The sequence below is a fragment of the Lutjanus erythropterus genome, chromosome 5, assembly GCF_056507025.1.
Source record: "Lutjanus erythropterus isolate fLutEry1 chromosome 5, fLutEry1.hap2, whole genome shotgun sequence".
Lineage (NCBI taxonomy): Eukaryota > Metazoa > Chordata > Actinopteri > Lutjaniformes > Lutjanidae > Lutjanus > Lutjanus erythropterus.
Window position 1 is genome coordinate 742,951 of NC_139321.1, and position 23,845 is coordinate 766,795.

Sequence of the window (23,845 nt, forward strand, 5' to 3'; positions counted from 1 at the left end):
GAGTGTCATAGAATATGGAAAGTAAACTTTTGTTCAGGAAGGCAGATGAAGGAGGTGCTGAATGAGAGTGTGTGTGGTGTTACAGAAGTTAGACAGGAAGTGATGTCATGACCTCATCAAGGAGACGAATATCTGGATGTAAACTGACGAATCAGAGGTGGTTAATAACTGAAGTAAACGGCTGCAGCTTTTTGACCAGAGGAGTTTCCTCCTTGCTATTCCTTCAAAATAAAAGTCTATCTGGATCAGCTGTAACTCAGTGCCTATAGAGGAGTGTGAGGGCGAGTTTCCATGGAGACGACGACAGCTCCACTTATAGACTTATTAGGTGTGAAAGTGTTATTAGGTGAGATACGGCTCTTCATAGAACCTGATTTACAGGATGTGAATATTCACCTCAACATTTCTGTGACATCTGCTTTCTGAATACTTTTAATGTTCGGTGGTAAAAGGCTTTTTGAAACAATGATGTGTCGCTGATGTCGACCAATAGGAGCACAGTGTCTTCACCTGTAAACATGGTGACAGAGGACAGATGTTGTTGGTTCTGCGAGATGAAACTGAGAAACACCAGACATTAGCCAGTATCACACACACACTTTGTTTACATTTTTGCTCCTGGAAGTCGGTCCCTACTGGCTCCTCCTTACTGGTGACATCACACACGGCGAGCTGTGACCTGAGGAACCAACCTGCAGCCTGTGGAATCAGTCTGCCTTCATCCTCATTCATCTGTTAACTATCACTCTGATTTATATCTGTTGATTCAGATTTTCTGGCAGGTTGATCAAAGCTGACAGCTGCAGGAAGTGAACACTGTAACACACACACGCACACACACACGCACACACACACGCACACACACACACACACACACACGCACACACACACACACACACACGCACACGCACACACACACACACGCACACGCACACACACACACACACACACACACACACACACACAGTGACTGACACCTCAAACTGCAGCTTCTGTAACAGATCACATCATAGTTAATGTGGTGCTCACGTTACACACACACACACACACACACACACACACACACACACACACACACACGGCCTCAGTTTCCTTCACACTGACCAAACTGTTGGGGGAAGAAGACGAAGAAGGAGGATGAGGAGAACGGGATGAAGAGATAAGTAAAAATATGGAGCATATGTGATCAGAGAGAAAAAAAGATGAATGAAAGGAAATTATGAGAAAAAGACAGAGACAAGAGGAGGAGGGAGAGAAAAAGAGGAGGTGAAGAAGATCAGACTGATCTGTGGACATTTTCAAAAAGTCAAAGTCAGAATCAGAGATGTTTTACTGCCAAGTTTTCATTTAGAAGGAATCTGCTGTTACATGTTGGTGCATGACAACAGACACAAAACTAAAAATATCAAATGTCTGGATACAGACTAGGGCTGGGTATCGTTAAGAACCTCACGATTCGATTCCATTTCGATTCTTTAGGTTTCGATTCGATTTCGATTCGATTCGATATTGATTTAAATTCTTCAATATCAATTCAGTAAGAAGTAGAAATACACAAATAATTAAGAGTACCTGTTGGCAATTATTAAATATTTATTTTCATGCCCATAACACATGTGGTACGTTACTTCACATCTTTGGGCAATAAAACATCTGAAAATAAAACATTAGCAGCACCATAATGGCTCACTTGTGCATATAAACCTCTGTCTTCACCTCTGTGTACAGCTTCGGGATGGCGACCTCTGTCATGTGTTTTCGTGTTGGTACAGCGTATCGTGGTTCACGTGTGTGTACCATCTTCTTAAAACCTTCATTTTCCACGACACTGTACGGTCAAAGGTATGCAAATGAAGACGGCCACGGTTTGCAGTTTAGTTTGCAGACATATTGTTGTTGTTTGGTCGCGTGCAGCCTCCGTCCTTAAAACGCGAATCACACGAAGATGTTGCGCACAGCGCCCCCAATGGCCAGGAGGTGAATCGATTCAGAGGGTTTGCTTAATCGATATTGAATTAGGGGGCGGATAATTTCGATGCATCGATTTTTCGATATTTTTACCCACCCCTAATACAGACAGTGTAAAAAGAAGAGGACAGACAGTAAACACACGAAAAAACTAAAATGTCAAAACAGTAGAAAAGTGTAATTTAAACAGAAGATGAATCTGTGCAGTTTAATCTGAGAGAACAAAACTGTAAATAAATGTGTGTTCAGACTGAATGAGAACAAAGGACGGAGCAGAGACGATCAATACTGCTCTCCATCTCTGTCAGAGAGGGAGTCTCCTTCTTCTTCTCTGGTTTCCTGACCAATAACAGTCCAACACTACTACACCGTGTACTGCAGTACTCAGAAGTACTCGTGGACCATCAGACAGCAGCGTGGTGGATCTGATTCTGCAGAACTACACTGAGCTCTTATTGTTGTTTTATATGAGAGAAGAAGCAGTCAGAAGTGTTGGAGAGGTTAAAATAAAGCAGATCCAGAGTCTGTCCAGCTGCAGACTGACCTCTCCAGGTACTAACAAACATTTACTGTTGCTTCAAGAGCTGCGCTGCAACAGTCCCACCTTGAACAGGCAGTAAAAGAGGCTGAAGGTTGTTCTCCCACAGTCACAGTCACACAGCAGGCTGGTTTCTGTTGTGTGCTGCAGCAATAAAGCTGAAAAAGACAGATTTAAAAATAATTTTTGTTTGAACCTAATTTAATTTTCACATAATTTGATTAAATAAGTTGTTTTTTCTTTAGTAGATCAGGTGCAAGGAGCTAAAACAATAATTATAATTTGAATGAAAAATAATTTAAATCATGATGTTACGATAGTGGAGGTTCTCTCCCTCTCCTTCTTTCTTTAATTATTACAAACACGACGAGTCAAAATTTCATTTCATTTCATTTCATCTGGTCCTTTGATCTAAAAAAGTCCATCTTTGTGATTTGTGTTAACTGCTTGGACTCTTTTAAAAGCTGCTTACAGGTTTTGTGTTCTGTCACTTTTGTTTTGTCAGCTGTTCTTCATTAACTTCCTGCACTGTGTTGTCTTATGTTGCATTATGTCGTTTATAAAGAGGAAAAAGGAATAAAAAAAAGGGATGAAGCAGCTTCTCATGTTTTTCTGACAGTTTAAAGATTAGATCAGCTGCTCCTCACTGACATTAATGCCAAAAGTTCCTGCCAAACTTTAATTACTGCAGTCATTTCCATTAATGGTGACATCCAAGTTGTAATTAGGAGAATTTTCATCAAAATGTACTTTAATTAAAACCAGATGTTTGACAGCTGCTGAGCTGATTTAACACAGAAACTAAATCTGAGTTTTAAATCTAATGTGACATTTATTGTTTTTAATGTTTTATTTTTATTTTATGAGAAAGAAATAAAGAGAAATTATAAACAAAGTACAGCCTGAATAATTCAGCACAGGTTTACACACACACACACACACACACACACACACACACACACACACACACACACACGCACGCACACACACACACACACACAGCTGTATCTCTAACAGTAAATTCATGGATCAGTTCTGAGCAACAGAAACAAAACGCTGCCACAGAGGAAACAAAAACCCAAGGTTATGACAGCTGAATGATGCCAGGCAGGATGTGTGTGTGTGTGTGTGTGTGTGAGTGTGAGTGTGTGTGTGTGTGTGTGTGTGTGAGTGTGTGTGTGTGAGAGTGTGTGTGTGAGTGACAGGAGGACATGGCTGAGCATGTTCACTTCCAGCCTGAAAGAGGCCGATGCGTCATCTAATCACTATGAGCCGTCTGCTGTAGTAAACCAATCTGTGTGTGTGTGTGTGTGTGTGTGTGTGTGTGTGTGTGTGTGTGTGTGTGTGTGTTTGTGAAGGTGCAGCAGCTGCACAAGAAAAAAAGTTCTGCTGAGGATTTTTCAACTATGAAATAACGATGTTTAAGTTACATTTTAATAATAAAAACAGCAGAATGCTCCTTTATTCTGTCTATGTTTGAATGTCCAACATGGCCGCCATGCAGGGTGAGAGACTCTCACAAAGCACAGCCAATCAGAAGGTGTTGACCTCTGACCTCAGCACTATTAACATGACATCACTGCTGCAGTCTCAGAGGGACAAATAAATCAAACGCACCTCCACTGACAGGACTAATATACCCTGAGTGCTACAACACACACATAAACACACACACACACACACACACACACACACACACACACACACACACACACACACACTCCTCCTGGTTAACTGCCGTCAGCCTGTGAATCAATCTCGGCTCTGCAGCAGAAACACGCATCCTTCGTCCGGATGGAGAGGATGGAGAGGAGCATGATGGGAGTGACAGCACCACAAAGACTCTGAGAGGTGTGTGTGTGTGTGTGTGTGTGTGTGTGTGTGTGTGTGTGTGTGTGTGTGTGACATCAGGAAGACGGATGAGTCACAGCATGTCCGATTTCCTCTGAACTTTTGCTCTAATCTGACATGTTGGCACCAAAACGGGCAGAAAATCTGCTGGTTTCTCAGCCTCCCTGCACTACTCCATATACTGCAGTACTGTACTGTATTACTGTAGTACTCTGTGGTATTGGTGAGTATTTAACCGAAAATTCACCGGCATTATTCAAGAGTAAAGATATTTATTTGTCACATACATATTTGTTCAACAGCAGTGAAATGAGATTAAAACACCTCAGATAACTGTGTGTGTGTGTGTGTGTGTGTGTGTGTGTGTGTGTGTGTGTGTGTGTGTGTGTGTGTGTGTGTGTGTGTGTGTGTCTGTGTGTACATGGTTTGAATCACAAAACCTCCTTTGAGACATTTAGTAGCTTTAAAACATCAACAAGTTCTATTTGATTTTCTGCACATTAAGGTTCTGGAAATATCTAATAATTTCCAGAACTTTAATAATCAATTAATAATCGATTAATTGTTGCAGTTCTACCAGAATATGAAATAAACTGTTCACTGAAGAGCTACAAGGCTTTTGTTTTCTTCTTTTCTCTCAGACTCTCTCTCCAAATCCAAAACTTAAAGTTGAGGTTTTAAAAAATAGAAATGACATTAAAGTATATTTTTATCTGTTCGGCAGAATCAGAGTTCATGTTTAGAAACTTTTCTTTACTTCCAGAGAAAAACCGACGTAAACACATGAGGGACGATAAAAACTCATCAGACGACTCTGAACATGTCTGAGACTCCGGCGTTTGTCACTGAGACAGATTCATGTCTGCGTCCTCCAAACATATAAAACAAACGCACCTGTGAAGACGATGAAAGTGAACAACTGTCAGCTGCACTTTAATATATTTAATATCATCTGCTACTTTTATCACTGCAAATATTATGTAACTGCCATTTGATATGATTTTAATTTGATTTTATTTGGCATAAAAATACAAACACGACAGTATAAATAATAAATAAATGAAAAGCTCATCATGTTTCTCCCTCAGTTATAAACTGGAGCAAAACAAAATGCAATTAAATTATTGAGTGTAAATACTGAGATTCAGAATCTTTTGGTAGCACAGACACTTAAACAAATCAAAACATAATAGAAGGGAAAAATGATACAGACAGAAAAAACAACATCTGTTGTCATCCTACTGAGTCTTTGTCTTTGCATTTACTCCTTATACACTTTTCAGACCCTGCAGGAATGTTTTGTCTATTTTTGAGATTGTTGTTTTCTTCTGCATGTTGTTTTCAGGCTTTTTTGCAATGAAACTGCAGGATCAAGTGATTTTTTTTTCTATGATTCATTATAATCCAGGGCAAGTTGTTCCAGGGAGAACGAACTGCACTCTGTTCTGAGTGTTCTAAGTCATCGGTTCCCAACCTGGGGTCCAGGTCTCTTAGAGGTCACGAGAAATCACAGGGGTTCCCCAAGACTTTGTCTGCTCTGAGCTCCTCAGAATCAGGTTTGTTCACGTCGATGAAAATCAGTTTCAGGGTTTGTTCACCTTTTCCAAAGTGCGTGTGCTTATTTTATTTCTTTATCTATAAAGTTCACTAACTCAGTCAGGCAGTAATTTATTGTCAATGTAATCTGAATACACTTTCAAGTAGTTTCAAGCACTTTATCCAAAATCCAAAAACTAGAGACTAGTAAAACCAAACTGACTGGGTTCATTGAGACGAACATGTTAAAGTCACAGAGTTTAGTCACACAGAACAGGAACTTAACTCAGTCTTTGGTAAGAAAATACAAAGAAATCCTGCGTTATTTCTGTTAAATCTCTCAGGTGAAGGTCTCCTCTGTTTGACAAGAGTCCAGCAGAAACTATCAAACAAGTTTCTTCCGTCAGTACAGAGATGCGTTTTATTTCAGTGGATCAAGTTCAGATCTCCAAGTCCAACATACAGAGAAGTCTTTAAAGTTTGGCTGATCTGATCTTAGGCTCAGGTTTGAAGGGAAAAGACAGTTTTAAGTTGTGGGAGTCTTTTCTTAACTACCTCTCAGACTTCAGACTCCAGACCTCCAGTACACAGGGGGCGCTGTGACGTGGACTGTGGACGTCTGATGTTCTCTCTGGGTATTTGGTTTCTCTGCCTTCTTTCCTTGATGTGACAGATCTAAGCTCTGAGATCACCATGAAATGTTCCATGTGATGATGCAACATCTAGGTCTGAATACCAGGCTGTTGTTTGTTTGTTTGTTTGTTTTCTTCTGTTGTTTTTTTTCTTTCATTCTTTCATACAATGTAAAAATAGATCAGTAGTTGGAAAAACGTTTTCAGAACTTAAGCATTTGAGTTGGCCTCAAAACTGAAAAATCTATTGCAGTATGTTGCCTTGAAATGTTGAGTTTTCTCAGCGCTGTTGTTTTTACAGTTCAGTAAGAAGTCATGAAAACTCAAGTGAACTAAAAATTACACTTGAGGAAAAATAAGTGCTCCCTCTGTAACCTCTGAGCATTAACCTCTCCCCTGACATGTGGTGCATCACAAAACAAGCGCTCCCTTGGTGGAGCTTCCCCTGACAGACACACACACAACAGGTTTGTTTCTGCAACACAACGTGCAGCAACGATGTCGTCAACTTTCTCCACACAGAGCAGAAAACCCTCAGTGTGTTGTGTGATCCAGTCTTGTGAAACACTCGCAGTTACAGTCCGAACGTCTCGAACACGTCAGAGCTCCTCCATCAGTCACTTTACAGAAATCAACCCACAGTCTGCAGGATTTATTCACACCAACCACTTCAGAGATGAATGAACATGAGGAGGAGCTGAGAAGGAAACCAGATTTCATTCTTTTACAGCTGAAAACCAAAATCAGAATCTGAAATATCTCTTGAACATCAGCAGAGGAAGCAGACATGATTTCACTCCTGTTCCTAAAAGCAGTTCACTGCTGATCTCTCACTTTGACACTGTGGATAAACGGAGCAGCAGGTGTACATGTTGATGACGGGCAGCGGTGGAGCGAAGGTCTGACTGGAACGTGATTAACCTTTTATACAAGACAGAAGAAATGATGAAACTGTTAAATGTGGTCGAGGTGATGGAGAGACTCTCGGCGTTGTGTTCATGTTGTGTTGAAGCAGAAAAACTGAGGGCTAAAGGGACAGTTTGTATTATTTGATTATATGAGGTGTTGGAGGTGAGGAGGTATCAGAGTGTTAGCGGGGTATTTAAAATCCTGAAGGTGTGACTCTCCATACTGTTACCATGAATAAAGTTATCTGAAGCTGCAACTCTATTTTTTAGAGATGCACCGATTGCAATTTTCTTAGCCGATTCCGATTTCTGGTTTTTATAAGGGTCTGACCTGCCGATTAAGATTTTCGGTCTTTCTAAGAGCTGGAATTGACAGCATTCACAAACATTTTTGCAACTGACTATTAAATATTCATTAAATACTATTTAAATGTTCTCCAAAGTCCTCCAGGTTACAGCCAGGCCTTATCATAGGTTTACATTAAGATTATGAATCAGATGAATGTGATGAGAGAATCGAGAATCTCGTGGGATTTCACGGTTTGCGATTTCACGTGATCTCCTGTGGAAGCAGATGTAAATAAACCGGAGACGGACGCGGTGCAACAGTTTGCTGCAGTAAAACTTTGCCTTGAGAAAAACAGGAGACGCATCAACACAGATTGTTTATTCTTCAGTCAAAACAGGAAGTGAGATTTTAACTGTCCCTCTGTGAACAGCAGTCTGCTGCTGGCTTACGTTAGCATGAAGAGCTACAAAGTTTACGGCTGTTCTGTGACATCGTCAGCTGCTCTGTCTCGTTGTGGACTGTCTGTCTTCTCTTTATCTTGCTCTTGCAATCTGTCGCTGACACCAGCTTCATGCCAGCATGTGTGTGCAGGATGTGACCATCGTGCAGAACATGTGTGTGACAATGACGGGCACAGAATCGAATATGTGACGCTGACCGGCCGGTCACCGGTCAGGGCCGGTCACGCTGAAAACCGGCCGGTCTTACCGGTCTCTGGCCAGTCAATCGGTGCATCTCTAGTATTTTTTATTGACGGAAAATAAAAATATGAAATGAAATCAATTTCGTATTAAATCCCTCTGGTGTTTTAGTTTGGATTCACTGAAGTCACACAACAACACAGACACACTAACAGATGGAGGCAGCTCCTGTGTTCACTGAGATAAAATGACTGGTTTTGTCAGTGGAGTTTGGTTGGTTTGTAGCGAGTGATATTTGTCTGACAGAAAGCGAACACGTGATCACTGAACCCTCAGCAGGGTCGCAGTCTGTGGTGACGTCCTCTCAGGGTCGTCACTGCTTTAATGTACAGCAGTGTGCATGAATGGACGACTCCAGCAGATCATCTGAAACAGTTTAATGAGTTTCCTGCAGCTTCTCGCCAAAATAAATTCTCCATCTGAGAAACAGTGACACATCTGATATGATCAGTAGATGATAATCAGCTGAGCTGACTGAATATTTTCTCCATGAGTCAGGAAAGAAAAATCCTACTGATGCCTTCTACTCTGACTCCTCCCCACTGGTGTCTACTGTGTTTAAAATCAAGTGCTCCCTGATGCTGAGGGAGCTGAGCCTCCAAGCTGTTAGCATTTGATTCCTCGGCTGAAATTCATTCAAACCAGAAAACATCAAAACATAAACTCCACCCCTCTCAACAGCATGAGATGTATGACAAACCAAGCACTCCCTTTCCTCAGGAGCTGCCTGGTCTCCACCCGCCTGCCTGCCCTGAACACGCCGCGCACAGCAGGCCGAAGTTCAGACATCATCTGTTTCACAACAGCTGCACCCTGCTCCCCTGCTGGGTGATGGATCACAAACCAAGTGCTCCTATTCAGCTGAGCAAAAAAAAAACAACAACAAACAGCTGCGAAAACCTGCTCCAGAAATCCCAACTAACTCCACCACACTCACTGGCTGTGAGAAGTCACAAACCAAGCGCTCCTTTTTGGCTGAAGCAAAAAAAAAAAACAATGTATTGAAAACAACAAACAGCTGCATGGATCTGCTCCAGAAAAACCCACTACCTCCACCCCCCTAACTGGCTGAAAGAGGTCCCAAACCAAGCGCTCCCTTGGACCTGAAGACACAGCTGAGCCTGTAACACTGCTCTCTCTCTCTCTCTGTGTGTGTGTGTGTGTGTGTGTGTGTGTGTGTGTAAAGAGCCACATGTTGTTCCTGCATCATCACAGCTTCATGCAAAACACACTGAACACTGAAACAACAAAAGAACACACAAAGGACTGTAATGCACTGTAAATCAAGCGCTCCCTGACACCTGGGCAACAGAGTCTACAGATCACCTGAGTGTTGCAGAGGTGAATACACTATAAAACCACAAACTGTCTCCTCCCCTACAGGACTGTTATGAATGATAAATCAATCAAGCGCTCCCCTCCTCTGCTCTCTCAGATGAGGAGACTAACCTGCCATCTTTGCACAAAAATTCTGAATCTTCTCCTGTCACCCGTCCCCAACTCTTTTACCTACACCACCCCTCTCCTCCACTGGCATGTCATGCATCACCAACCAAGCGCTCCCTTTACTTTCGCTGTTTCACTCATCTTTCAATCCAAACTTTCTTCCTGCACCTGAAACTATTCTTTCTTCTTCTTCTCTTTCCAACAGAAAAAAGAACATCTGTCACCTCCCTCCAGGCTTCTGAGGCACCAGGAACCAAGCGATTCTTTTCATCACGCCTGCAGCTGCTGATGCTGCCACCCCTCCAACATGCAGTCTGAGGTTTATGCAAAACACGACTGCAGGCTGCAAACCCCCCCACCCCACCACCCCCCGCATGTACCACCCCACGCCCCTTAGTTGGCTCATCGTGCATCACAAACCAAGCGCTCCCTCAATTACATCATGACCTGGAGCTTCACAGCTACAGCATCTTTTCTTTTTTTTTCAAAGTGTAGCTGAAAAAAAAAAAAATCAAAATCTTCACCTTGACCCTCTCCCCTTACACAAAACAAGTGCTCCCTTGATCATGCATTCACATGTGCAGCTTTGTTTACATTCTTCTGCAACAAAAAAGTGTAACTGCAATAAAAATCAAACCAACTCCTCTCTACTACTCATCCATCACACTCTCATCTAGCAAACCAAGCGCTCCCTTCACCTGCAGAGCCTCTGGCCTTCACATCCAACAGCAGCATGTATCCAGAACTCTTTTGCTTCTCTATCTTGACTTTTCAGCTGGCATGTGGGGCATCACAAACCAAGCGCTCCTCTGAAAATCTGAAATCAACTTGATCTAAAATCAAATCAGACCAACCCCTCCTCTTTTCCCTTTCTCTGTCCCCACCTCTACTCAGACCCTGTCTGCTTCACTGGCATGTCATGCATCACAAATCAAGCGCTCCCCTTTGCCACCATTTCCCAGAGTTTCCCCGGTCATGCAAACAACTATCATCTGCCACAAAATCAAACCAATGCCTCCTCTCTTCTTATTATTCATGTGGATCCTTTCCCTTTTAGCTCAACCACAACACAAATCAAGCGCTCCCTTCATTACCTCACTGCTGGTACTTCCCTCTACATGCATGTGAGGCATCTTGTGTTTTTCTCTGCAACAAAATCAAACCAACCTCCCCCCGTCCCCTTCCCCACCTTACTCCTTCAACTAGACCCTGTCCCCTCCCCTATAATGCATCACAAACCAAGTGCTCCTTCATGAAGTGCGTTTCTTCACATGCACGACATCCTGTTTCTTCTGCAGTGTGTTTAGGGTGAAGCTGCAACTAAATCAAACCAACTTCTCATTTTCTTTTGGACCCTCTCCTCTTCATTGCCATGTAATGCACAACAAATCAAGCGCTCCCTTCATTACCTCACTGCTGGTGCTTCTCCCTACATGTACATGAAGCATTTTGAGTTTTTCTCTACAACAAAATCAAACCAACCTCCCTCCTGTCCCTTTCTCCACCCCACTCCTTCATCTAGACCTTCTCCCCTCAGCTGGTATGTGATGCATCATGAACCAAGCGCTCCTTTGATTACCTTAGGCTGGAGAGTCCTTTCACATGCACGTCTTGTCTGCAGCTCCTCCTCTTTTCTCTCTCTCCATTTCTTGACCCTGTCCCCTCAGCTGGCATGTGATTCACAAGAAATTAAGCGCTCCCTTCATTACCTCACTGCTGGTCCTTCCCTCTACATGCACATGAAGCATCTTCTGTTTTTCTCTGCAACAGAATCAGATCGACTCTTCTTATCCCTCCTCTACAAAAACCCTGTCCTCCAGGTGGTATGCGATGCATCTTAAAACAAGCGCTCCCTGGACCATCTCAGGCTGGAGCTTCCCATCATATTCACATCGTTTCTGCTACAAAATCAAACCAACCCCTTCTCACTTTCCACCAGTCACCTCACTCCTCCATTTAGACCCGCTCCTCTTATGCAGCTCTGCTTCATCACGAATCAAGCGCTCCCTTCATTACCTCACTGCTGATGCTTCCTTCTACATGCACATGAAACATCTTGTGTTTTTCTCTGCAACAGAATCAAACCAACCTCCCCCTGTCCCTGTCCCACCGTACTCCTTCCTCTAAACCCTCTCCCCTCAGCTGGTATGTCATGTATCACAAACCAAGCGCTCCCCTGATCAGGCTGGACCTCCCCTTCACATCCATGTTGTTTCTGCAACCAAATCAAACCAACTCCTTTTCTTTCCTCCTCTCCTTCTCCCATCTCTACAAAGACCCTGTCCCCTTCTCCAGCTGGCATGTGATGTGTAACAAATCAAGCGCTCCCTTCATTACCTCACTGCTGGTGCTTCCCTCTACATGCACATGAAGCATCTTGTGTTTTTCTCTGCAACAGAATCAAACCAACTCCTCTTCTTATCCCCATCTCCGTCTCCCACCCCTTTAAAGATCCTGCCCCCCAGCTGGCATGTAATGCATCACAAAACAAGCGCTCCCTGGACCACCTCAGGCTGGAGCTTCCCCTCACATCACCTCAGCAGCCCCTCACAGAGGAGCTGCACCAGAATCAAACGCCACCCTCCTCCTTCTTTCCTCTTTGCTCTTCCTTCAGGTGGACACCCCCCCCTCTCACTCTCACGCTCTGAGCAGGCACACGATGCATCACAAATCAAGCGCTCCCTGACTTCACCTCCAGACCCTCTGAAGCTGCAGCCTCTCAGTCACTCACACCAACATCAGCGTTTCTCTGCAACATGCAAAACACAAACCGAGCCGCCCCCCTCCTCAGCCCGCCGTGAGGAGAGACACACAGACACACACACACACACACACACACACACACACACACACACACCTCCACCAGGACGCACCGGTATGCGGGTCTTACCTCTGGAGCTGCTGAAGGCGGTGTACCAGGACAGGGAGACCAGCCCGCACAGCCCGAACAACAAGACCGTCAGGAAGGAGACATTTCGGAGCCTCATCTCCGGAGCCCCGGGAGCATGTCCGCACCGAGAGGGGGGAGGACAGGACAGGAGAGGACAGGACAGGAGGAGACGGAGACAGAGAGAGGGATGGAGGGAGAGACAGAGAGAGAGAGCGGAGAGGCAGGTAGACTCACAGAGAGAGAGAGACGGTGTGAGAGACGGAGCGGCGGGCGGAGCTGTTTCTGTGTGAACAGCAGCACAGAGACTGAAGAGAGAGACACGGAGAGGAGGGGAGGAGACAGAGAGACAGGTAGAGAGACACTGACACAGAGCAGGGAGAGAGAGGGAGAGAGAAATAATAAACAAACAATAAAAATCGCCTTTATTTAAAAATCATATGAAGGAATGATTCATACAGGCAGAAAATTAAAATTAATAAATATATTACATCAAACATGTAAATGAAAGGTAACAAACCAAAGTAACAGATTACAGTAAAATAATTACAGTAACGCTTCAATTTCCAGCTCCTATCATCCTAAACAAGTGGTAATTATTAAATATTAAATATAATATATTTAATACCCACAAAACACCCAAAATTTAATTTAATAATTTGTAAGTGTCGTTTCCATATTTACCATCAAGCTTGGCGGTAATTTGTTGGTCATTTCTAGAACATTTCAAATATATGGTTTTGCAGTTGACACCAACTACACAATTAACCATGACGTCATATCAAATATTTTTATCTCATGGACAAAAAATGAAGTATTTTATACAAAGACCAGTCCTACTTGATCTGCATAATAATCTGATACAAAAAGTTGCCTTAATTTTTTTAAAGTGGATCAATCAGGATATTTTTAATCAGTGCTGTTTTTTAAAATCAGATATGTGGTTCTAATATGAATAAACTCTTTATTTTAAAGAAAATGCATGTTGTGTCATCCTTTTTTTAAATTCTTTTTTATTCTCTCCTGTCTGCTCTGATCTCTGCAGGACGTGTTCAGACTGTGGATTCATGGGAAATCTTCGGGATTGGGACGTGACAGAAATGAAAACACCACTCGAGACAACAGGACACAAAAATACTCGGAAGTCCAAACTGTAGTTCTTCCTTAACACCAATGACATCACTATGACATCACTGTGACATCACAGGATGCAGGAAGAACAACAGAATTTATTTACCATCAACAGTGAAAAGTGTTGAATTTTCCCTTTAAGAAATAAAGACGATTAATTAATAATTAATTCATGTCGACTGGTTCAGTGGTAAAATAAAAACTATTCTGTTTTGTATTTTATTCTGTCAGATTGTTCATTTTAAAGGTGATTTTAAGTTTTATTTTAAGTTGTTTTATTATGTTGTTCTGCTCCACCTATCAGATTTTGTGTTTGCAGGTTGGCTCTTTGCTAAGCCCCGCCTCTTCCTTAGTTTCTGTCGCTATGTTCAATCATTCATTTGTAGAGCTGCAGTGCGCAGTTTACAAATCAGAGCTCGTGGTAATTTTTCAACAGTTTAATGGGCGACACACATTTATTTATTTATTTATTTATTGTCTCTGTACAAATAAACATTAAATAAATAAATAAACATCAGCCACTCATCAACACTGATGAATGAATCTTTCACACTGTAGTTCTGGTTTGAGATTTAAAAAACGTATTTTTCCCCAAATGAAATGAATTTTTATTCTTTACTCACCTTAAAGCCTTTTAACACTCTCATGATTAAAAAAAAAAAAAAAAAAGTTTCTGTTGTTTCCAGCAGAGTTTTTGTCAAAATGACTCTGGGTGTTCAAACAGCTGATTAAAAGCTCCTGGATCAAACCACTGGAACAAGAAAGGGGGGACCACGTTACCTGTTACCTGTTACAGGTGTGCTGCATTTTAACTCTGTAGTCACTTTGTTGCATCAGACAGGCTTAACCCATAAATTAATATAAATATCATGTTTTTGTCATTATAAAAGACGGAGTTAAACATGGACTCAGTGTGGGTCAGAACTGAACTTCAGCCAGTAATAGTCAGAGGAAAGAAACTCAGAAAATAAAAATAAAATAAATAAATGTGTCAATAATAAATAAATAAATACATTTAAAAATCAATAAATTTGTTCAATAAATGAATTAATTGAATGTAAATTCAAAAGGGGAGGTAATACAATAATAAATTGTCAAATTACATTACAGAAATATTAATTAATGTGACATTTTATAGATTATTTAATGCCTACATTTATTTTTTATTTATTATTTGATTTTTGGGTGGTTTATTCATTTGTTTGTTTTTCATTTTGTCAGTTTCGATCCTCCATAATGTTACTCTGTTGGGTTACTGGATCAAAACGACCCGGTTCTCTGAGTCACTGACACTGAGTCAAAACACAGCAGATAATTAAACATGACATCATTTCCCATCATCCCCTGCTGCTGTCAGCCTGTTCATTCTGCATCAGTTATGTTGAGAAGAAACTTTAATTTTGTTCAGTAAAACTTTCTGTACTGAACTCTCAGTTATTAATTTCTCAGTTTTCTTTGATTTTCTTTTCTTTCACGTTTTTCTTTATTGATCCACTTTTCTCTGATCGACAGAGAATAAATCAGATTTAAATCTTCTCTGAACTGTGAAGCTGACTTCCTCTTCTTCTTCTTCCTTTTGTGTTTTTTGTTTATGTTCTGTGTGAATTCAGTCAGAGCTGTGCTCAGATCAGCTGACGGCATCAGAAGTAAACCTTGGAACTTCATTCATTTCTGTCTGGGTTTTTTTTTTTTTTTTGTTAGCAGAGAATCCAGATGTGTTGAACGCAGCCTGCAGCTCCACCTGCTGATCAGGATGATGACGGCACCTCCTCCTCCTCCTCCTCCTCCTCCTCCTCCTCCTCCTCCTCGTCCTCCTCGTCGTCCTCCTCCTCCTCCTCCTCGTCCTCCTCCTCGTCCTCCTCCTCGTCCTCCCCCTCCTCCTCCTCCTCCTTGTCCTCCTCCTCCTCCTCCTCCTCCTCCTCCTCGTCCTCGTCCTCCTCGTCCTCCTCCTCTTCCTCCTCCTCCTCCTCCTCCTCCTCCTCCTCCATTGAGTTTAGGAGCTCATTGCAAAAATGCATATTGGTAATTAAGTTACAGATGTAACTGACATATTCACTGTTAAATGATCTTATCAATTAACATTTTGACTAATAAGATTTCATTAGAATAGCTGCAAATCAAAATGATATTATGTGTCAACTTGTAAATCCAATAAATCAAAAATCAATTGTTGATATTTGCAATTGCTGTTAAATATTAAATGTTAAATATGTTTTCCAGCATAAATATGTACCAGCTGTGACAAGAAGCTGCAAAGGTTTAGCAATCAGCGACAAAAAAAATACTGAAATTTAGCACAAAAACCAGAAGTGAAGGTTGTTAAACACAAGTGAAACTTTTCACCAAAGTTTTTACAGGTTTGAAATTCATTTTGTCGCGTGCAAAAAGATCATGTGGAGGTGATGAGCAGTTTGCACCAAAACATGAATAAATGTCATGTTAATAAATGAAGCATTTTAATGTTGCAATGAAGGAATTAAATAAGAATATTACAATTAAAATCCTTCATTTATCTTTAGTACAGAATGCAGAAAATAAGATCTAAGCCCTGATTGGTGGGAATTTTCAGAGATACCAGTGACATCATGAACAGCGTCCTTGGTTCAGTCTGACACAGAGACTGGTTCTTATCCAGACTACAGACTCCTGATCAGTTTCACTGTCACACACTGACATCTCGTGGTCAAAGTCAGGAGGTACAACTCTGCTGTGATGGACACAAACATAAATCACAGATTCGTCCTGATATTTTGGTTCATAACCGTCAGAATGAACAAAACTAAGAGAAAAGAAAAAACAGATACTGATAAAGTCAAGAGTCAGAAATAGAAATTCAGTTGAATCACTCAGGGTATATTGTTCAAAGTATGAAGAATATATGAAGATTATGACCCAACATTTATGAAAATGTGCATTAAAGGACCAGTGTGCAGGATTTAGTGCCATCTAGTGGTGAAATAGCAGATAGCAACCAACTCACCTACCGGACATGTGCCGTAGGAGAACCCATAAATCTCTCAAAAGACTTTGTGTCTGTGTTTGGTTTGTCTGTTCTGGGCTCCTGTAGAAACATGGAGGTTCAACATGGCGGAGCTGCTCCCTCTGCAGATATGAAAGATATTAAATATGATGCCAGCTGATACTCATCTGCTGGCAAAGGTGTACTTTCACAATAAACTGTGACCTGACTGAATCACTGACATTTAAGATAAAGGAATAAAATAAGTTGAATATTGACTCAGCCAGCTTTTATAAAATAATAAATCTACTGACAGACGCATTTTGAAACATGAAACTTTGCTGTGTTTTCCTTTTATTTCTGTGGAATGCTATCACAAAACTTAATTTCATTTTTTATAGCATGAAAAAGTGAAGTAATCATTTTGAGTATATATATGTATATAAATATGTAATTTACTGCAGATCGTGCTGGAAAAGCTTGAAAATGTAGCGTGAGAATTCTTGAAAAGTGCTTGAATTTGACTTTGGAAAAGATGCAGGAACCCTGATGAAACTGTGACACTGAAAATCTTCTTGGTCACAAGGAATGAAGCGGTGTTTAAATAAATCTGTTAGAAGTAAAACTTTGGATTCTGTCGACTTTTTTAATAAATCTAATTTAAGGTGTGGAGACGAGTCATGACTTGGAATGAATTTGATGATTTAAGATTTCACAAAGTCAAAGCAGATTTGCAGCTGAACTTAGATTTTAACATCAAAGACTCGTGACTTGACTTGGACTTGAGCCTTTTGACTTGAAAATACTCCGTTATTTAAAAAGTGTGAATCATGAATCAGCAGAATAAAACAAGGCAGAATAGAAACATACAAAAACCATTCTGTTCTGTGGTTAAAGGACCAGTCTGTAGGATTTAGTGACATCTAGTGGTGAGCCTGAAGGTTGCAAACACCTCGTCCCACTCTCCCCTTATCAACATGCCAAAAGAACGAGATCGTGGATTCACATACCGAAATGTGTTTTCTCAGGAGGGAGGCTGACATCTTCCTCAGGGACAGGGTGACCTGGGAACGCCGCGGGATCCCCAGTCAGAGCTGGTTAATGTAGCCCGGGAACAGGAAAGGCTCTCCGATAAAAGTTTGTCTTAAGAAGAGATTTAAAGGAGATCACTGACTCGGCTGTCCTAATTTCCTCAGGCAGTTTGTTCCAGAGCTTTGGATGGATGAATGGAAAACATTCTGTTGAATTTTATATTCAATTTCTGACATATTCTTACAATAAATACCCCTAAATCTGATGCACTGCACCTTTAAAGGAGAAATACGTAAAATATTTACTGTTGAAAACCATAAAATGACCATGATATGTCATCAGAGATTAAGGAAACATGCCAAGCTGAAATACTAACTTCTCCAACAGCAATGCTGCAGCTGCAATGTTTGAAATTGAAATTTCTAGTCGGAAATTCCTTTGAAAATTCCATTTGGGTTCAGAACGTCACATTTACTCACTTTACATGGAGCTAAAATTAAAGCCGAATGTTTCTCTGAATGAGTCAGTGTCTGTTTATGAGTTGTTAGAAATCATTAATAATCTTTTAGAAGCAGTAGAAGTTTATAACTGTTAAACTGATAAAAATGTTAATGGAGTTTGGCAGGTAGGGAGACTATTTTCAGAGCAGTGGGCTTTTTGTTTTCAGGTTAACAGATTGAACTTTACATCAACAGACAACTGATAGAGTTATAAACAGCTGATCAACTGACAGTGGAGGTCTCGTCCTCACTTTTTATTGTCAGTGTATACTGTTGAGCTCATCCTGCATTCCTGCAGCGTTCCTGCAGACAACCTGTCTGAGTGTCATGTCTGGGAAGAAGGCACGAGGGGAAATAAGTCACTCCATTATTTTGAATTTGGACTGTTGTACCCATTTTAAATACTTAGGTGTCACATATGTCACCTTTAATCTAAATGTTTATAGCACATGACTGCAAGGTAACACCTGTTACAGGTGTGCATTGCAGTGTTACAGCTGTACATGCTCCCTGTGCTGAACTGTGCAATAAGCAGGATAATGTTCAGTGAACAGGTCATTATTGTGAAATAAACCTCTACATGAAGACTCCTGCATCAATCTGTCGTGGTTTATTTCACAATAATGACCTGCTCACTGTACATTATTACATATCAATATCAATACCTCACACAAGTTTGTTTTTATCATTTTGACTGAATAAAACCTGCTTCAAATGTGATGCTGTTCACTAAAGTTTGTTTACTGTTTATATTTTAATGCATAAAATGTTTCTATTTGTATATTTCCTCCTGTTTACATTTGTATTTCCTTAAGTCTATATTGCTCCTATTTTTATATTTCATGATTGTTAATATGTCTGTTTTTAATATTTCCTCTTGTTTATATTGCTCCTATATTTTATTTTTATTTAAATGCATGAACACTGGTGCTCATGTCTCATCATATTTATGATTTTTGACCATGAATTTTGTCACAGTTTGTGTTTCTTCACTTCTTGCATCACAGTCATGACACAATGCTGCAGAGCAAAAGACCAAAACCATCAAAATACAACAAGAAAAGAGTCTCCAGTGCAAATATTTTATAATAAAGACAAATTATCAGACACAAAACCGTCATCAGGACAAATGTTTGACTGAATCTCAGCTGTGAGTCTAAAAAAACAAACAGATTCCATCCAAACATCATGAGAGACCTGAGGGAGGAGGTGAGTGAAGCAAAAACAGGAAGGAAACAAACAGGAAGAGGAAGTAAACATGACAGAGTGAAATATTTGGTTATGAATCACTCATTCGTTTAATCAGATTCAGCCTCAGTAATTAGGAGGAAGGAGTGAAGGGGAGAGAGGAAGGAGACAAGGAGAGGAGATGAGGAGAGGGAGGGAGGGAGGGAGGAGGAGGAGGAGGAGGAGGAGGAGGAGGAGGAGGAGTAAATCAGTGTTGGAGACTCTGACGCGGAAGAAGAATCAGCCTCTGAGAAGGAAGAAGAAACCCAAAATGAAAGCTTCCTCCTCCGGCTCAGCTCACACTTGTTGAATAACGTTAATCTGAGAACCTCCGGCCGGTTTTTGGACATTTTCCTCCCGGGTTTGTGGCGTGTTTCTGCCGGGTGGAGCTGCTGCTTTCAGACTGACAGACAGACTGTCTGAAAAACATCATTCATCTGATCGGCTCCAGTCTGAAACTCAGCATCCAGCTGCACCGGATCGATATTTCATCTTTTATTCAGAGCGGGGGTCTCCGGGAATCACGCCGGGCAGGGCGCGCTGCGCTCCGCGCTGCGCCGCTGGGTGGCACCGCTGTCTCCGGGCGGAGGGACTCTGATCTCGGCGTGGTGGACGAGCTCTCCGGCGTGAGAAGACGTCGAGAAGGCTCGAAAACCCAGAGCCCACCGCCTCTCAGAGACACCTACTGAGTGTTTTATGAAGGTGGACACTCGATCGATATCTCAGGAGTAGGATATTTATCGATTCTGTGAGGCGGGAAGCGTTTGGAGACTCGCCGGCCGCAGCGCCCTCTCTCTGGGCAGCACCGCTGGGTGGCACCGCTGGGTCCAGCCGGTGGGATGACTCTGTACCGACGCCACATTTACCAGAAAACTAATCTGATCACAAAGTCGTGACCTGCCCTGGATAATTAGCTTCTGAAGCAGCGGGGGAAAGCTCCTCACACACCGAGCACGGCGCTACTTCTCCGGGCTGAGCCGCCGCGTCGGCCCCGGTGGGATGTCTCCTCACTGGGGGGATATTTAGTAAAGATTCGGGCTTTTCGGCACCAGAAGTGAAGCGGTCACACCCCGTGTTGTGGCCCCTCGTGTGTGTTGGAGGACATGGCCGACTCTGAAGCGGCTGACGGCCGGACATCGAGCCCCCTGGCCGTGAAGAAGAGGCAGCAGCAGCAGCAGCAGTCCCCCGGTGTCCGGCACCGGTACCAGAGCTCCGCACCCGGTCACTGCCTGAAGAAAGTCACCCTGACCAAACCCACCTTCTGCCACAGCTGCAGCGACTTCATCTGGGGGCTCATCGGCTTCATCTGCGAGGGTAAGACCAGACAGAGAACAATATGTATTATTGATCATATATCATCAATTATTGATAGTAAAAACTTGAACTCCTGATCTGTAAGTGCACATACTGCTGCTCCCACTGGGAACTGAACCACCAGCACCAGCTGTGACCCTGAACCAGGTGTGTTCAGGTGTCACGTGATGCTGTCAGGTGTATTCACTGTGTGTACTGAACAGATTTAATCTAAAGCAAACATGGAGCAGCTCTGAGATCAGACAGAAACTTCTGTTCCAGTGTTGTAATGATCAGATACTCAGTTTGACATGTGTGTATCTGTGTGTGTATCTGTGTATCTGTGTGTGTGTGTATGTGTATCTGTGTGTGTATCTGTGTGTGTATCTGTGCATCTCTGTGTGTGTATGTGTGTATCTGTGCATCTCTGTGTATCTGTGTGTGTATCTGTGTGTGTATCTGTGTATCTGTGTATCTGTGTGTGTGTGCATGTGTATCTGTGTGTGTATCTGTGTATCTGTGTGTGTATCTGTGTATCTGTGCATCTCTGTGTATCTGTGTGTGTATCTGTGTGTGTATCTGTGTATCTGTGTATCTGTGTGTGTGTGCATGTGTATCTGTGTGTGTATCTGTGTATCTCTGTGTGTGCATGTGTATCTGTGTGTGTATCTGTGTGTGTATCTGTGTATCTGTGTGTGGATCTGTGTGTGTATCTGTGTATCTGTGTGTGTGTATGTGTATCTGTGTGTGTATCTGTGTGTGTTAGGGGTGTCCCGATCCGATATTGATATCAGATATTGGTCCGATATCAGCCAAAAAACGAGTATCAGATTTTATCGGACTGCATCTAAAATCTCTGATCTAAGCGCTCTGATAAGCTCCAGCACTTCTGTCCATAGGAGACTCTGGCTGCTGACTGTTGTTCTCTGTTTGAGTCACATCACTTGATCAAGCCTTTTCTAACATTCCACACTACAAAATAAGTAATAAAAGTTTGTATGATTCATGCTGATATCGTATCAGATCGATCCAATACTCAAGGCTGCAATATCGGTATCGTATCGGAAGTGAAAAAGTTGTATCAGGACATCCCTCGTGTGTGTATCTGTCTCTCTGTGTGTGTGTGTGTGTGTGTGTGTGTGTGTGTGTGTGTGTGTGTGTGTGTGTGTGTGTGTGTATCTCTCTCTCTCTCTCTCTCTCTGTGTGTGTGTGTGTGTGTGTGTGTGTGTGTGTATCAGACATGAAGTGTTATTGAGTCATCCTCAGTTTGTTCTGAGTGTCATTGGACCCAAAGTCCTTCTGAACACTGAGATCAGCTGCAGCCAGGAAGGATTCAGATCATTTCCTTTGATTTCAGTTTATATTTTTTTCCTTTATTTTAATTTCCCTTGATTACCTTATATTTTCTTTCCTTTTCTCTTTTCTCCATCTTGTCTTTCCTTTTTACTTCCATCCCTTTAAGTTTCCTTGTCCTTTCCTTCTTTTCCTTCCTTCCCTCCCCTCCTGTTTCCTCTCTGTTTCCTCTCTGTTTCCTCTCCTTCTCACTAAGCTACAACTCAATCATGAATTCAACAGGCGAACTGAGGAGCAGATCCAAGACAACACACACACACACACACACACACACACACTCCACTCTGCCCAGTAACACACTGGTGGTCCACACTCTCTGATGTGTGTGTGTGTGTGTGTGTGTGTGTGTGTGTGTTAAGTGTCTGTTGCGCAACCAGAGAGCTGCAGTCAAGTCGTGATTTACTTCCTCTGGTTGTCATGGCAACAGGCGGTGTGTTTGTGTGCCGGTTGTGTGCAGACACACGACCATCATCATCATCCTCTTCATCACTGGCAGCTGCAGATGCATTAAAAGCTGCAGATGAACAACAACAACAACAACAACAACAACATGTTCTCACGCTCGGCTGGATTACATAACATTGTCTTCTTTAAGCCGTCACTTGGATTAACACAAACATGTGATGTCATCAATGTGCTTCATCCGCCAGCTGTGAATATTTGACATCATAACATAAACATAAACAACATCACATCTCTTTTTTTAATCAACACAGAAGTTCACAGAGCATCAGCAGCTCAGTCCAGATCTTAAAGGGACAGTTCACCCCAAAATCAAAAAGTACCTGTAGTGCATCTACTCACAGATGAAAGGCTCAGCGCAGGATGTAACATCATGTAACATGTGACATCATCCTCAGCTGAGCTGTAATGTTAGCACCACTGAGCTAACCGGGGCAGGGACACGGGCAGCGGATGTAGATCGGCAGACAAAGTAGTTCCTACATGAAACTGCTCACAAGAAGATCTGTGGATTATCCTGAATGGAGCTGCAGTTTATCATTATTTTTGATTAATTGATTAGTTGTTTGGTTCATAAAATGTCAGAAAATGTTGATCAGAGTCCAAGATGACGTCCTCAAATATCTTGTTTTCTCCTCAGTGCAAAGATATTCAGTTTAAAGTCAGGGAGGAGGAAAGAAACCAGAAGATATTCATGTTTAAGAGGCTGAAATCAGAGAATTCAGACTTTTTTCTCTCTCTCAAAAAAAAAGACTCAAAATAATTAATCGATTATCAAAATAGTCAAAACAGATCTATTAATTAACCTGACAGTCTGAAACAATGATTCCAAATATTAGATCTGATAACCGATCAATAATTGGCCAGGCTGGTCATTGTTTTCAGCTGTGTTGTTTTGTCAGATTAACAATCAAAAACAGCCAAATATTCCATTTAAAGTGAAAAAACAGACAAAAGCAGCACATTATTACACTGAAGAGAATATATGTTTTTGCCTCATAAATGACCTCAGCTGTTGTTGTCACATGATTATTGATTGATTGATTGATTGATGTTTTTATTATCAGAACATTTCTGAAATTTGTCTTTTTTTCAACAAACATCAGGACAAGAAACAAAATGCAGACATCTG

The 23,845-nt window shown here is 41.8% G+C and overlaps 2 protein-coding genes across 4 annotated transcripts in view; one reads left to right on the top strand and one right to left on the bottom strand.

Moving 5' to 3' along the window:
• mgat4b (alpha-1,3-mannosyl-glycoprotein 4-beta-N-acetylglucosaminyltransferase B) overlaps positions 1–13,016 on the bottom strand; it is a 110,153-nt gene extending 97,137 nt beyond the window's left edge. For all 3 annotated transcript variants that reach the window (XM_084718521.1, XM_084718523.1, XM_084718522.1), the window contains exon 1: positions 12,760–13,016. In XM_084718521.1, the coding sequence (XP_084574647.1) occupies positions 12,760–12,856 (97 nt within the window). In that variant the 5' untranslated portion in view covers positions 12,857–13,016. The remainder of the gene's footprint in view (positions 1–12,759) is intronic.
• A 6,455-nt stretch (positions 13,017–19,471) lies between these two features.
• The window catches only part of dgkq (diacylglycerol kinase theta), a 29,265-nt gene continuing 24,891 nt past the window's right edge, over positions 19,472–23,845 (top strand). The window contains exon 1 of the mRNA XM_084718524.1: positions 19,472–20,919. Coding sequence (XP_084574650.1) covers positions 20,709–20,919 — 211 coding nt within the window. The 5' untranslated portion in view covers positions 19,472–20,708. The remainder of the gene's footprint in view (positions 20,920–23,845) is intronic.